Source organism: Arachis duranensis, chromosome 6, assembly GCF_000817695.3.
Source record: "Arachis duranensis cultivar V14167 chromosome 6, aradu.V14167.gnm2.J7QH, whole genome shotgun sequence".
Taxonomy (NCBI): Eukaryota; Viridiplantae; Streptophyta; class Magnoliopsida; order Fabales; family Fabaceae; genus Arachis; species Arachis duranensis.
In genome coordinates, this window is record NC_029777.3 from 106,367,972 (window position 1) to 106,383,306 (window position 15,335).

General features: G+C 32.1%; 1 protein-coding gene and 2 long non-coding RNA genes across 6 annotated transcripts; all 3 read left to right on the forward strand.

Annotated features, from left to right (window-relative positions):
• The first annotated feature begins 1,312 nt into the window (after positions 1–1,312).
• Positions 1,313–2,890, forward strand: LOC107495534 (uncharacterized). 3 transcript variants are annotated; one of them, XR_008010725.1, is made up of 4 exons: positions 1,313–1,528; positions 1,622–1,735; positions 1,855–2,041; positions 2,464–2,890. It is a non-coding gene; the product is annotated as an uncharacterized LOC107495534 (long non-coding RNA). The 3 variants fall into 3 exon arrangements; XR_008010724.1 differs by having other exon boundaries at positions 1,315–1,528; positions 1,626–1,735; XR_001593493.3 differs by having other exon boundaries at positions 1,315–1,528; positions 1,626–1,735; positions 1,858–2,041.
• A 5,601-nt stretch (positions 2,891–8,491) lies between these two features.
• LOC110272878 (uncharacterized) lies at positions 8,492–11,905 on the forward strand. The gene is made up of 5 exons (XM_052263143.1): positions 8,492–8,540; positions 8,648–8,888; positions 10,220–10,330; positions 11,183–11,585; positions 11,665–11,905. The coding sequence occupies exons 1-5, from the start codon at positions 8,514–8,516 to the stop codon at positions 11,903–11,905; spliced, it is 1,023 nt and encodes a 340-aa protein (XP_052119103.1). The 5' UTR covers positions 8,492–8,513.
• Positions 11,906–11,923: 18 nt separating this feature from the next.
• LOC127748316 (uncharacterized) lies at positions 11,924–15,012 on the forward strand. Of its 2 annotated transcripts, XR_008010269.1 has the most exons (4): positions 11,924–13,605; positions 13,687–13,736; positions 14,362–14,394; positions 14,481–15,012. It is a non-coding gene; the product is annotated as an uncharacterized LOC127748316 (long non-coding RNA). The 2 variants fall into 2 exon arrangements; XR_008010268.1 differs by lacking the exon at positions 14,362–14,394.
• Positions 15,013–15,335: the final 323 nt, after the last annotated feature.

Here is a 15,335-nt window from a genome sequence, read left to right on the forward strand (position 1 = left end):
ATAGTGTATTTTAGTGCTAAGATATCAAATAGAATTATTAATTTAGTTTAAAGAGATAAAAAGAAATTAAATTTGTTATTACTCAAAAAAAGTTTACTATATATCAAATAATGTGTTCATTAGTTTTTATTTTATTGTAAAAATTATTTAGATTATAATACTAATAGTATGTCATAGGATTATTATTATTAATGTATGTATTAACCGAATTTTAATATTTATTATTTGTATATATATAAAATTTATATTTAAAAATTATTTATTTATATTCATAATAAATTATATTTTTAAATTTGAATAATTTATTAATTAATTTGTACTTATTATACTATATAGTCAATAATTTATTAAAATAATATTAATAAAAAATTAAAAAAGATATTGTTTAAAAAATAAAAACAAATAAATTCCTAACCAATTTGAATTTAGAGACAATTAGTTTCCTGTTCATTTCTGAACTTGACAAGTCATTTTTCGTTCAGAATAAAAACATCCACACATACATACCGTGTTGTGTCACGAATGCGTTTATTTTTGGAGACATGACAGAACATGACATTGAGGACAATGACAATACAATAGAGATACTAAAAAAATATTCTTTGTGCATTATGTTTAGATATGTTATACAAGATACTAATGTAATATTCAGTATTATATTTGGATACATATAGACAGCTAAAATATTATATGAAATGACTAAAATAATGATACGATTCCAAATTTTTCACATCAAATACAAAGTAATTTATAAAAGAATAAGAGTACTAGAAGTATAGGAGATTACAAGAAGAATTGGTCTATGTAAAAATGGTATTGAAGTAATAACTATAACATAAAAAGAAAAGAATTATCCAGACAAATAAAAAATTCTATAAAAAAGAAGAGAGTACCTAAAACGAAGAAAGAAGAAGAACGTGGAGATAGAAAAAGAACATGAAGAATAAGAAGGAATACTTCTCTCAAAATAACAATGTAAAAAATAAGTTTAAATTAGAAAAATTAAAAAGAGATAACAGTGAAATAATAAAAAATATCTATCAATAAAAAAAAATTCATAAAAAAATTTTTATCCACCTTTTTAAATTGCTGTTTATTATTATCCTTTATAAAGGAGTAGACATAAAAATTAAAAACTTGTCTTAGAAATAATATATTAAATATTCATGTCTTTGTCTTTAAATACTTTTTAAATATTTGTTCTTCATATCTCTATATTTTATCTCAAAAAAAAACGCTACCAAAAAAATAAAGATCAAAGTAAATTATTTTTATTGTGAAAGAAAAGGTTCTCCTTTTCTTTTATATTTTGTCCCCTCGTATTTCCCAATTTACCCTCTTTGTCTGCCTTCCTCCAGCTTCTCTGATGTTGAATCCTAGCCTTGCATTGGAAATCATGGAGTTCGTGGGCGCCAAGGTCAGGAAAACTCCTTTTCATGCCAGATCCGTCTATTCTCCACCTCATAGATCGATCGCTAGTGTTGATTCCTCGGCACCTGAGTATTCGGTGCTAGTTCAGCCGCTTCGGGTGAGTTGTTTCTTTTCCCCTTTTATTTTTAGTTGTAAAAAAGATTTTGGTCTATTCATTGAGCTCGTCTATTGTGTTGTCTTTATGCCTAAGGTAGCAAGTTCGATGGGATCCGTACCTGTGTTGAAGTGACCTAGCAATGGTTATAGAAAGCTGAATCATAAATAACCCGATAATGCGCTACTTCCAATGACCGAATTGAAAAAGGTTTGTTCTTAACCTGATCTTGCTGTTTTGCTGATATGGAAACATACTTCAGTAGCACTTCTATTAAAGAAAGAAAATTTATACATTAATACTCTAATTCCTTCTTTATCTAATTGAAGAAGGGCAACAAGGCATCCTTTGAAAAAAGTAAGAGTTGTCTTGAAAGTTCTGATGAATCTTATGACAAGCAACTTTATGGATGGTATGATGCTATTCAGAGACAGATTCGAAGATCTCAATACCAAATGCGATACAGTCAACCAGTTTGAATAACAGTTTCCATTGTTGTTCTCCTTTGCTTGATTGGTAAGTTGTTTGTATCTCTGTGCAAGCGTGTGTTCCACATCATTATAGACACAAGTGTCCTTGCATGTCCTTCAATTTCTTAGTGATAAAAACCTTTTTACAACTTTGGAATAAGTAATTTGATAATTGAATGGCCTTCTTGCTGATAAGTTGGGTTTACTATATAATCTCTAGGTTATAGTTGATTCCTTAGTTGGAAAAGGTTGCACATGTTGCCATCACTTCCTGCTTATTCTTTCCCTCTTTTGTTGAGTTGACTTTGTTGGTCATTATTGGGGAGTTTCCAAATATCATATAGTAAACCATGGCTCATGAGAATTTGAATTTGAATAACTTGTTACTTTTTAGCACCATGTTTGTTCAGCATCTCTTCCCAATTACCATAGATGTAATGTAGCTTACACTTATCGTTATCTCTGCAGTTTTAATTGCGATTCGCGCTATGTAGAAGGAAGAAGGCTTAGACACACGTGTTGATATCAGTTTGTAGCTGGCAAGAGCATGAGGAATGACAAGCTTTTGCTTCAAGCTAATTTAACATTTCAAATGCTTTAGGGGATTTAATATTTATAGCCAACCATAGCATTTGCTCAGTTATTCATTCGTTGCTAAAAGGTTCTCCGTTTCTTCTTTTTTTTTCCCCTTCCTATTTTAAAATTGTTCATCAAGAGCTCTCTCTTGTATTGGTATCACAAGTCATAAGATGCATGAGATGGAGATGAAAGAGGGAATGAACATGTTAGATGTGATATATACTATTGTACCTTCTTGATGATCTTTGGTTTTGTACCGAATCCTTTTGTAACATGTACATATTCAAGATAATGTTTTATTACTCTTTTCACTCAATTGTAAATTTTGTATTAATCAAGAACTCTTTGCAAAATTAGCATCTAGAGCTAACATATAAACCCAGCATTGAAAGCAAAAGTTTCGAAATTATATGAGGTTGATTACAAAATTACATCTCTTCATATTTTAGAAGAGAAAAATGATAGAACCAATATTCATTGCCATGTTAGGTGCTTGTTTTTGTTAATGAACCCAACCATAAACTTTAAACTCTCCTCAGATTCAATGAGCATTTCAATGCAATCACCGGGTGGAAACATTTAAACCAATATGTATCTCCTAGAATTCTTAATATTTGCAGAAAAAAAAAAGAAAAGAAAACTATGATAGGCACCATTAATGGATACTTTTATATAAATAAAAAATCTTTATTTCTAAAAACACAAAGGAACATTATTTATCAAGATATTTTTTACGGATAATTCGTCTAATAGTTTTTTGGTTATGTATTCTGTTTTTCAAATAAGCGATATGGTCATGCACTCTATTTTTCAGTTATGTTTATTTGGTTTTGAAAATTAAAATATTAATCATAACTATATGAGTATAATAAAACAAGTACGTTTATTTTTATTAAATTAAATTAAATTGTTAATTTAAATTATATCTATTTGAATTTTTGAATAATTAATTAGACTTGATAAGTAGATGGATAGATAAATTTAAGAATAAAATATTTGGTTGACTTTTAAAACTTAAAAAAATTATGGAGATCATAGTAGACATAAATACTATAAAACAAAGGCAAAGATTCTGAAATTAAATTATCTCTATTTCATAATCGTTTTTAAGCTTCAACTAACAAAATCTCATAATTCCAAGAGAGTCCAAATTATAGGAGGTTGATTACAAAAACAAATCTCTTCATATTTTAAAGCGAAAAATGATAGAACTAATTATTGGCATGTTAGGTGCTTGTTTTTATTTATGGAACCCAACCATAAACCTTAAACTCTCTTTAGATTCAATGAGCATTTCAATAAAATCACCGCGCAGAATAATTTAAACCAATAGGTATCTCCTAGAATTCTTAATACTTGCAGAAAAAAGTATAATCTCCACATACAAGTCTTTTTGTTATACAAGTCTTACAAGTTATGAAATTCACTTACTCTTTTCACGTTCCTCCTTTAACAGATTTTTCAATTAACGCGCGCACGTTCTTCTTCTTCTTTATGTTACTGCACGTTTTTTTCATTATTTTTCTTTTTCGTTATCGTGTCATTAACACTATCTATTCCTCCTCCCCCTCTTCTTCCTTCTTTTTTCATTGGATTTTCTTCTCTTCCTTTCTTTTTCTCTTTCTCCTCCATCATCAGTTATCTCGTTGTTGAATATAATGAATAATTCAAGTTCAGATTGTAAATTGAACCAGAACAAAATTGATTATTGTTTTTTAATTCAATCAAGTGGCTGAGGTGTGGTTCAATTCAGAAGAAAAAAATACAGCATTAGAGAAAATATTTTTCTGTATTTGCAGCAAATTTGGGTGTAAAACGAAAATATTTGGGTGTATTTTTATTCTGATAAGTTCTGCATAATTCAAAACTCTTCATCTTCCTCCTCCTCATCTTTCTGTTGCTGCTTTTTTTTTCATCATCATCACCATATTCTTTTTTTTTCTTATTCATCTTTTCCTTTTTGTTTTACCTTCTCAAGTTTATTCTTGTTTTACTCTCTTAACAAGAATAAAAACAAAAAAAAATCAAACAAAAAAGAAGAAGAAACACATAATGCTGTAAAATTACTTGAAAGAGGATGAACTTACATTCATTTAACTAAAAGAAAGAAAGAAATACATGTGTGCTTTAATTTGTACACTAAAATGCTATTTGTACACTAAAATCAGCCACCAATGTATTTGTGTATAAATACATGTGTGCTTTAATTTATTTTCAATGTATATTTGTATTGCATTATGTATTTTATACTGGTGGGTGACTTTGGTGGCTGATTTTAGTGACACGTAGGATAACTCATTTTTGTATTTACAGCAAATTTGGGTGTAACACGAAGATATTTCGGTGTAAAATGAAGATATTTGGCTGTATTTTTATTCTGATAAGTTCTGCATAATTCAGAACCCTTTCTCTTCCTCCTCCTCATCTTCTGCTGCTGCTTCTTTTTTTTTTTCATCATCATCATCATCTTCTTCTTCTTTTTCTTATTCATCTTTTTCTTTTTGTTTTACCTTCTCAAATTTCTTCTTGTTTTACTCTTTTAACAATAATAAAAATAAAAAAATCAAACAAAGAAGAAAAAGAAACACATAATGCTGCAAAATTACTTGACAGAGGATGAACTTACATTCATTTAACTAAGAGAAAGAAAGAAATAAGGAAAAGAAGAAGAAGAAAAAAAATGCAGCATTAGAAGAAACATTTTTCTGTACAAAAATGCTATTTGTACACTAAAATCAGCCACCAATGTATTTATATATAAATACATGTGTGCTTTAATTTATTTTCAATGTATATTTGTATTCCAGTATGTATTTTATACTGGTGGCTGACTTTGGTGGTTGATTTTAGTGTACACGTAGCATAACTCATTTTTATATTTGCAGCAAATTTAGGTGTAAAACGAAGATATTTGGGTGTAACACGAAGATATTTGGGTGTAAAACAAAGATATTTGGGTGTATTTCTATATTCTTATTTCATATTCTCATAATTCTTTTTGGGAAGAAAAAATTAAACAGAGAAGAAAAAATACATAATGCTGCAAAATCAAAAGAAGAAGAAAGAGAAACACAACGATGAAGATGAAACACGCGAAGAAAAATGAAGAGAAACACCAAAAAAGAAGAAGAAGAAGGAAGAAGAGGAGGAGGAGGAGGAACGCGAAGAAAAAATGACAGTTGTGGTTTTCATCGAGAAAAAAGAAGAAGAGTCGTTCATAATGGTAAATGAGCGTTTTGAAAACGTAATGTGCGTGTTCACACGCTTTTGTGGGTGAGTGTAGCTTTTGTTGAGTTTGACCCAACTTATAAGACTTGTAAATAAAAAAAATTTGTATGTGTAATATAAGTGTATTTTTTAACTATTAAAATTAATTTAATGGCTATAAATGCATTCTCGCATAAAAATCTCATTCTCATCAAAATACATCCACTAGAAAATGTATTTATTGCCATTAAATGTAAGTAAATAATTGTGATTAATTTAAATAATGTGATTAAATGTGAGTAATAAATGATATACAAACAATCCATTTAATATGGTCATTGAATTTATAAAAGAGAATATATTTAATAATCATTGTATTTATAGCCACCATTTTCTTTAATTTTTATTAAAATATACCTTATAAATAAATTAAAATAATTAGATTTTACATAATTATAAAAAATATAACATAATTAAAAAATATATACAAACAACATTTTAAAAAAAATAAAATCATAATTAATAAAAATGTTCACGTTTTGTTTTCTCATTCAAAAAAATATATATTTTGTAATTTCATGTAATAAGAGAATAAAAAATGAGATATTTTAAATTATACAAATAATTTATACTATATTGTTATATTAATAAAAAAAATTAGATTATAATTGAAAGTTAAGAAACTATTACTTTTTTTATAATTTTTTAATCTAATACAAAAATTTAAGAAACTATTACTTTTAAGAATAAATTATTTATAGAAGACTTTTGACAAGAAAAATAGTAAAATACCAAGCGATTCACGTTAAAAATAAAAAATAAAAAACTAAAAACCTACTGTGGATGTTAATAAATATAAAAAACCTAGCGGTGGAGAATAAAAAAGTGATTAAGGGAGAATCTAGCAGTGGAGAATAATAAAATAAAAAAAATTCAGGTTTTATTTTATCATTCAAAAATGTAATAATTTCTTAAAATTCTGTATTAGATTAAAAAAATATAAATTAATTTAGGTTGGTCGAGTGATCCTAAAAATAGAGGTCAGATCCGTGATGGATTAGTCATTGACCTGTCGAATTGGGAAATACCGTGGATAACAAAAAAAAAATTAAAAAATATAAAAAGGTAATAATTTCTTAAATTTTAATTATTATCTAATTTTTCTATTGATATAACAATATAGTATAAATTATTTGTATAATTTAAAATATCTCATTTTTTATTCTCTTAATGACATGAAATTATCAAATACCTATTTTTTAATGAGAAAATAAAACGTGGAATATTTTTATTAATTATGATTCCATTTTCTGAAAAATATTGTTTGTATATGATTTTTTTAATTAAGTTATATTTTTTTATAATTATGTAAAATCTAATTGTTTTTATAATTGTAAGAATCTGACCGAACTGGTTGGTTCGACAAAAAATCAATGAGCCGATTACTTGGTCGCTCCAGTTGATCATTTTGACCGAATAAGAAATAGAACCGAAAAGAATCGGGTTAAACCGTCTGATTTTGATAAAAATTGGAGAATCAGCGAATTTGTATAACCAGCCGGTTCTCGTTTTGGGTTAAAAAAAAAGAAAAAAGAAAATACTCGACCGCCCTAACTAGGGGTGTTCAAAACCTATCTGGACCGAATTAAACCGATCAACCGAATCGAAAAAATCAAAAAAATATGTTTTGCTGTTTTTAGTTCGGTTCGGTTCGGTTTTCGGTTCTGATAATGAAAACCCCAACCGAACCGAACCGTACGGTAAAAAAAAAAAACAATCCCCCAAAATGAACGAAACCTAAACCTAACCCAGTAACCCCCATTCGGCCATTCCCCCAAGCCCTACTCCGAAACAACCCTAGCCCTTATCTCCCTACTCCCTAGGTCTCACAGCCTCGCTCTCTGCACCTCCGATCATCGGTGAGATACCTCCTCCCACCACCTCGCAACCACCGCCGACCTTCTTCCCAGCGCAGCACTTCGATTGCTCCCACCTAGGACCTCCTCGCGGACAGAGCAGCCCAGCATTGCATCACACAGCCAGCGCCCAGCGCCCAGCAGGTTGGCACCACCCTTGCAAGTCGCACCTACCACCACCCTCAGTCCCTCGCAACTCGCAAATCGTTCTACTTTGGTTCTAACTTGGCATAATGTGATAATTGAAATGTTAGACCAACGTAGTTCTGATTATTGCATTTTTGTTTCTCTCATAAATTTTAGGCGAACATAAGGGAACTATATGAACTGGTGTGCAAAATCAAAGGAATAGAACAAAAAAAGGTGCTTATTTATTTATTTTTATATGTTTTCTTATGTGCAATGTTCTGAAAACCGGTTCGAACCGCCCAATCGAACCGGTGAGAATTACGATTCGATTTTATGCTAAAACCAGAAAAAATAAAAACCGTTGTTGAACCGCTAAATCGGCCGGTAACCGGTCAGTCGAACCGAACCGGGATTCGGCCGGTTTTTTGCTTTGTCCAAAAACACTCAAAACGCGCCGTTTAGCATTCAGTAACCCCCTCCCCCAATGTTCTGAAAACCGGTTCAAACCGACTGGTCGAACTGTGAACCGGAAGCCAAAACGGTTCGGACAATGAGAAAAACCGTGAAATTTGAGAACCGGAATTAAATCAAACCGAACCGTTATCCGGCCGGTTTTTGAGTACAGCAGCAAAACGCTGCCGTTTGGAGCTCTGGAAAAGCTTAACCCTAAATGGCTAAAACAATGTGATGAACGGCAACGCTGAGGAAGTGAGGGTAGTCTTCTTCTTCTCTGTTCTCTTTCTCTCTTCTGATTTTCTGAAAGTGAGATCTCAAATCTGAATCCCTAATGCGGTAATGCCTTCGCCCTTCCCATTTCACAGTTCAGCTTCACCAATCACCATTCTCATCGTTCATCAAGGTTCAGATTTCAGAGAGAAGGAGAGAACGCCATCACCCATCACGATCTCACCGGCGCACACGGGCACACGGCAGTGAGCTCCGTCACCACTCGAGTCGGCGTCGCTGTCTGTCTCCCACTCTCCCACTCTCCGTCACCACTCGACTTCGCGTTGAAGCCTGAAGGTTCCTTTCGAGCTCTGAGAGAAAGCCTTCGAGTTCCAGGTAATTGAAATTTTAGTTATGAACTTATTATTGTTCATTGAGTAGCTGTGATGAACTCTGAATACTGTGATACTGTGATACTTTGATGAACTCTGAAAACTGTGATGAACTCTGAAATCTGAATACTGTGAAGTGTGAATACTGTGATGAACTCTGATTTTGAAACTGTGAACTTTGATTTTCTGAACTCATTTTGTGAACTGAATTTTGATTTTGTGACATGATTTTGTGAAATCTGATTTTGTTAACTCTGATTCTGTGACATGATTTTGTGAAGTCTGATCTTGTAAACTCTGATTTTGTGACATGGTTTTGTGATCCTTGATTTTGTGACACTGTGAACTGCTAGACTGTGATGAAAGTCATGAAACTGTGAACTCTGTGAACTGTGATGAAAGTCATGAAACTGTGATGAAATATGAACTGATTTTGTGATGATTTTGTGAACAAAGAATTTTTTGAACCTGAGATGTTGTACTTGTTCAGAGTGTTAAGAGTGCGGCATTCCACAACATGATGATCAAGTGTTACAGTTACAAAAATAATAAGAACAAGTTTTGAAATAATGCTTCTCATTTTCTCAGTGTAGAACAGAGTGAGGACTAAGAGAAAATTAAAATTGTGGTTGGATCGACAAATTAAAGATAAGAATGGCTACATTATATTATGTTCAGTTCTTCAATTCATTGAGTCTTCTTTTTTAATTGTGTGCCAGTTGTTGTTGAGCATCTCCATTTATTTATTTGCACTTGTGACATTTCTTTTATAAGAAATTATACCACTAGTTTTGAATTTTGTAAGAATAATTAATGTAGTGGAAATGAAGGTTTCATTGTTGTTGAGCATCTCCATTTATTTATTTGCCCTTGTGACAATTCAATGAGGCAAATCTGCAGCAAATTATGGAGGATTTTGATGATTGATGACAAACTTGGATCGTTTTGATGCTGCTATGTTATGTTTGATTGGTTGTTTGTTGACTTTTGAACTTTGAATTTGTATTTGAATGAGATTATAACATTTGGTTTACGTAGTACTTTTAATTTGAATGATATTTTAAAGTTTAGATTAGACTATAATTATATTTTCATGTGCTTATTTATATTTTAATTATTATTTTATTATAAAACGGTTTTTACGGTTCAACCACGGTCAAACCGGTTGAACCTATGAACCAGTGAACCAGTACCCAGAACGGTTCGATGACCGGTTCGGTTTTCAGAACCTTGATAGTAATACATAGGAAGAGTTTCACTTGGTTTTGCTTTCTTTTTCCTTCTGTAATCAATAATGCTTTCCGCTTTTGTCTTCCTGGTTAAAAATTATGTTAGGCCTGTATTTGGGATTACTTCAATTTAAACAAACATTCGGTGCTAGCTGTGTCAGACCAGACAACGTCTCAACCTCACCGCTGCGATCCTTTTCTTGTCGTCGGCTGGTCGGTGAGTTCTTCAGTAACCATTCCTTTTCTGGTCGTTTCAAATCTCAATCCTTCTCTACTCTCTCTGCCGCACTGAATTCTTCAGTTTTTCAATTAATTTATTGTTATTTTGTTAACTTTTTCTCATGTAATTATTATAGGGTTTGCTTACTTCAACAATTGTGAATCAAATCTCAATTAAGAACCGTTTCTATCTGAAGGTGTGCGCGTATTGAAATTTCAAATTTAAATTGGGGATCATGGTTAAATTTAAATTCTTTTCGTTCCTGTTTCTGCAATCATGCATGTCATAGCCCTTCTTCATCAACACTGCAAGAATCTAATTACTGTGTATGCAATTTCAATTGCGTTTGAGAATGCTGCTTGAGATTTAAGTGTTTGTCAAACCTTGCACCCGTGCCTCTATATATATTATTGTCTTGCCCCCCGATATTCATTAGGCATCGTTGTGCACATATGGTGATTTGCTTGAGGTAAAATATAGGTAAAGATTTTGATAGAAGAGCATTTTATATTTTTATACAGTTGCCTCTAAAGAACTTAAAGATGTGCCAAACCAAGATTCAAGCAAAGCAAACAATAAATTTTGAGAATTATTCGGTTTTTTCCTTAAACCTTTTGGTACTAATATTGATTGACAATACCTGATTTTTGCTAGAATAGAAGTATAGAACTATGAATAGAGTTCTCTGACTAGTGACTACATTGAAACCAAAAGATGAGCTTAAAGAAATAATAGGAAGCTGACTGTATTTGATTGAATTTTGCATAAAGAAATAGAGTCCTGTAATTCTGAATTTTGCTGAATATAATTTTGATATAAGTTCAGTTTTCTTTGACTTGTGAAGAAAAGGCATCATGGGAGACCCAGGTAGTGTTAGTTTAGGGGATTGGGTGGAAGCTAAATATGAGTCGAGAGAAAATCCATACCGCTGGTGGGCATTCATCAAAGTTGAGTTTATAGCAATATTTAGGTCTATTTTTGAAGAGTTGAAAAGGTTGCATCTACGGGACGGTTTCCATGGAAGGTTAAGCATGTCGCGCATCAAAGTCCAATCACTTGGCCATGGACAATTTCATGTTCAGCTGACTCTTCCTCAAATCCAGCGTAGAATGGGAATGGAAAGAATGCAACTAGAGGATCTCAAATCGCTGAGGACGATCATCTTTGAAGTGGTACACTGGGGTCATCAGGGGATGAGTTGTGAGGTTCAAGACCAGTGTATAGCTCAACTTGACTTCGCCATACAACAGCGGTATAATTTCTTTTCCCTTTTATCATTGTGTTTTTCTTTTTTTCTTTTTCCTTATCTTAAAGTGATTATTTTCATTCAGTAGCCGCACCAAGTTAATAAGCAAATGGGCACTAGATCCTGTGTTGCTTTGGGACACCAGCAGAAAGATTCAGTTTCTCCAGACTGTTTACTGGCTCTTCTTCCGAAATAGGAGCATTCCTGGCGAGATTAGTATACACTTCAACTTGTTTCCTTCATGTAGTTTCCAAGACAACCTGAGTGCAGAGATGAAGGTTGTTTATTATCACGAGGCATTATGCGATTTTATCGGAACTGCTTGATTGTGAGAGTGGTAGAACAGTGGCAGTGGCACAATGCGATGGTCAAAACCAATGGCATAGTATATTATCACAATTTCTTCTTATCAGTTCAATTGTTTTCTCATTTCATTTCATGTAATCATATATTCATGTTCTTTTTCTCTTCCATAATTAGTTGCTCTTTTTTATTCATTGAAAAAATAATTTGCCTATTTAATCAACCGGGAACCGGCATAGAAAATGGTCCGGTCCTCTTCTTAAAACCGCTGATTCTCAAACCGCTGAAAAACTGGTGAACAGACCGGTAACTGGCTGGTTGGACCGTACCGGGAACCGACCGGTTCATGTGAAACGGCGTCGTATACGTTGCTGTTAAAAAAAAAAAACCAAAATCCCCCCAACCCATGCGAGTCCTCACCCGGTTACCCCCCCACCCCAATACACACCAAACACCCCTCCTTCGACAAACACACTCACCAGCAAGCCCTAAGGGTCTCAAACCAAAAGCCCAGCCTTGTCAACAAAACCGTCGCCGCCGTCCGTGGTTGTCGGTGTCTCCGCGGCCTCCTCCTTCCCCTGTCCCAAATCCATATGGCCAGACCTCTTCTAGCTCGGGCTCGGCACGTTGTCCATTCGCCGGTGACTTCGCGGTTCGTGTTCGAGGCTTCCAGCTGCTGCACCGTCGTGTCTTCGTCATCTCGCCGCCGTCGTCCTGCTGTCAGTGGCTCCGTGGACTGTGGTAACTAAGAAGATTATAGCTGCTGCAGAAATTATTAGAAGCACCAAAACCCCAACAACTAATGCTACATTGCTACTACAGGAATAGCTACATTGTTTTTCTTCTTCTCAATTGTTTTGATGTGTTGGTTGCATGATGATATAGAATTACATAGGTACGGATTTTGCCCCACAATAGCATTTTTAGATTAAAATAAATGATTAAAATTAGATCAAGAATTAAGACTATCTTTGAACTTGTGATTTTAATTTACTAATTATTGATTTTGAATGTATTATGATTATTGATTAGTGATGTGTTGCTGAGTTGTTGTGTAATCTTAATGGAATCTCCTCTTTCTCTTGAATTTTGGAAACAACATCATGGGTTTGATGACCGGTCTGGTTCTCAGAACCTTGGTCAAAACTAATCTAATAGTAGAGGGCCTAATCACAGGGCTAAAAATCTGATTATAGTCAATCCCTTCCGATTGATGAAAGCCCTTTCCTACAAGCCTTGCTTTGTATCTAATTATAGAATTATCAAGAGCTCTTTTGATTGCAAACACCCATTTGCAACCAATGATGGTACATTGGATGGAGGATCAACAAGAGTCCATGTGTATCAAAACATCATACTCCTCCTACATTGCCTTGAACCAGTGTGGGCAATTAACAGCCTGTTCGACGGTTTTAGGAATTTCCTCTGTTAAGTCAATATCAAGGTAAGCAGAATTGCATATTTTTTGTTTTGAAATCCCAGCTTTATCTCTAGTAATCATTGAGTGAGTGTTAAGAGAAGTATGTTTAGCAGTTTTTAAAGGAGTAGGGACTTGAACATGTTAGATGAACACAGAGTAATGTAGAAAATGATTCATATTTTTGTAGGCTAATTCCCTCACAGCTATTCATAAGCTCTTCTGTCGACATTACGAGATTTTGGTGCCGAGTATAAAGCTGACAAATGCGATTTGTTTGCAGGAGGGTTCGAAAAAGTCTGACTAGTAGTCTTCTAACCCTACTATTAATTTATAATTTTTTCCTTATTTTTTTAGTCTTATTTTATTCTTTTTTTTTATGTTCAGCTATCATAACTTGACCAAATACTTTTTTGAGGGAATACAAATTTAAAAAGGTTAGTTTTTTTTCCCTTATTCTTCTTTTTTTTTTTTATGTTTAGGAAGATGTTCAGAAAATTCTTCTTTTTTTATGTTTAGGAAGATGTTCAGATGTTCCGTTGTATTTTATTGGAACATTTGATTCCACTATTTTAAGCCTTTCAGATATACTTTAAAAATGTAAATGGCTTAGATTGATTGAAAATTCTTGATGTGGATAGCACCTGCAAATTTATCTTTTATGCTTCAACAACTGCATTATAATTAATAATTCTATACTCTGCACATAATTCTCTCTCACACACAAACTATTTTACATGACTTTTCTTTGTTTTCACATGACTTATAATTAATATGTTTCACAATTTGTTGTTGTGGCTTAAATTGGCTGCATATATATGTTTCACAATTTGTTGTTGTGGTTTAATTTGGCTGCATATATGTTTCACGTGATTTTATATGTCTGCATGTATATGGCTGCATATAATTAATATGTTTCACAATTTGTTGTTGTGGCTTAAATGTTGGAAACAATATTTTTTCACAAGTTTGAATGCTAAATTTGTTGCTGGAAACAATACTTTTGGTGCTGTTGATGAGTTAAAATGCTAATTTTTCATTGTTATGTTTATATATTTGCAGCCAACAAGCAATGAACAGCCAAAAAAAAAATTTGTAATTACTTTCATGGTTTATGTTTATAATTTATAATTTATATTATGTTTATAATCTATATTGATTTTTTTGTTTTATTTTTATAGAAATTGCACCAACCGGAGAAGATGATGATGAGTCTGGTGTGGATTCAGATTAAGTATGGTGGCTGTTTGGTTTTTGTTTGTTTTACATTGACTGTTTCGGTTTAAAATGTGTTTATTTTTGTTGTTTTGCTAGACATTTTTAATTGTCTTTGTTTTATGTTTAATTAAATTGAATTTGTATTGAATTTGGATGTGATATACTCTTGTTATTCTAGTTTATTGAAGGTTTTAAACTTCATTTTATTGGAATTTAAATTCTGATTATTAGGTATAAAAAAACCGAAAAAATTGACCGAATCAAATTACTGTTGGTTTGATTCGGTTCGGTTGTTCAAACAACAGCCAACCAAATGGCTGGTATCATTGTAGAACCGATTAGGTCGGTTCGATTGATTTTTGGTCTAAAACCAAACTAAATCAAACCGATTACATCCCTCCCCGCAAGAATTCACGCTTAGCATGCAACTGGTTCATACTTTGGTTAGTTTATAATGGTTCAAAATTCTACTGTTTTTGGTTTAAAAGAGTCAATCACCCAATAGTAAAATAAGTTTATCTTAACTCTTCTTCTAAACTTGAAAATGTTCATTCAGATTTTTTTTAATTTTTATTCTTTTTACTAGGTCACCGAATTAGATGTGTGGTTGGATTGACATTTGTCAAATTAAAATTTAAATAAATTTAGTTTTATAAAATTAATTTTAAATAAAAGTGAGTTTGTGGTAATATAATTTATGTTGTTAATTCTATACAAATTGATTTCGATAAAATGAATATTATTTAGATAATAGTAGTTAAAATTATATTTAAATAAATAATTATTAACAAAGACATAATATTAAATTATAATGCTAT

Coding starts and splice junctions, on each gene's coding strand:
- LOC110272878 (XM_052263143.1), top strand. CDS start 8,514: ATGAACGGCAACGCTGAGGAAGTGAGG. Junction 8,889..10,219: donor AGAAAGCCTTCGAGTTCCAG/GTAATTGAAATT, acceptor AAATTATGTTAG/GCCTGTATTTGGGATTACTT. Junction 10,331..11,182: donor TTCTTGTCGTCGGCTGGTCG/GTGAGTTCTTCA, acceptor TGTGAAGAAAAG/GCATCATGGGAGACCCAGGT.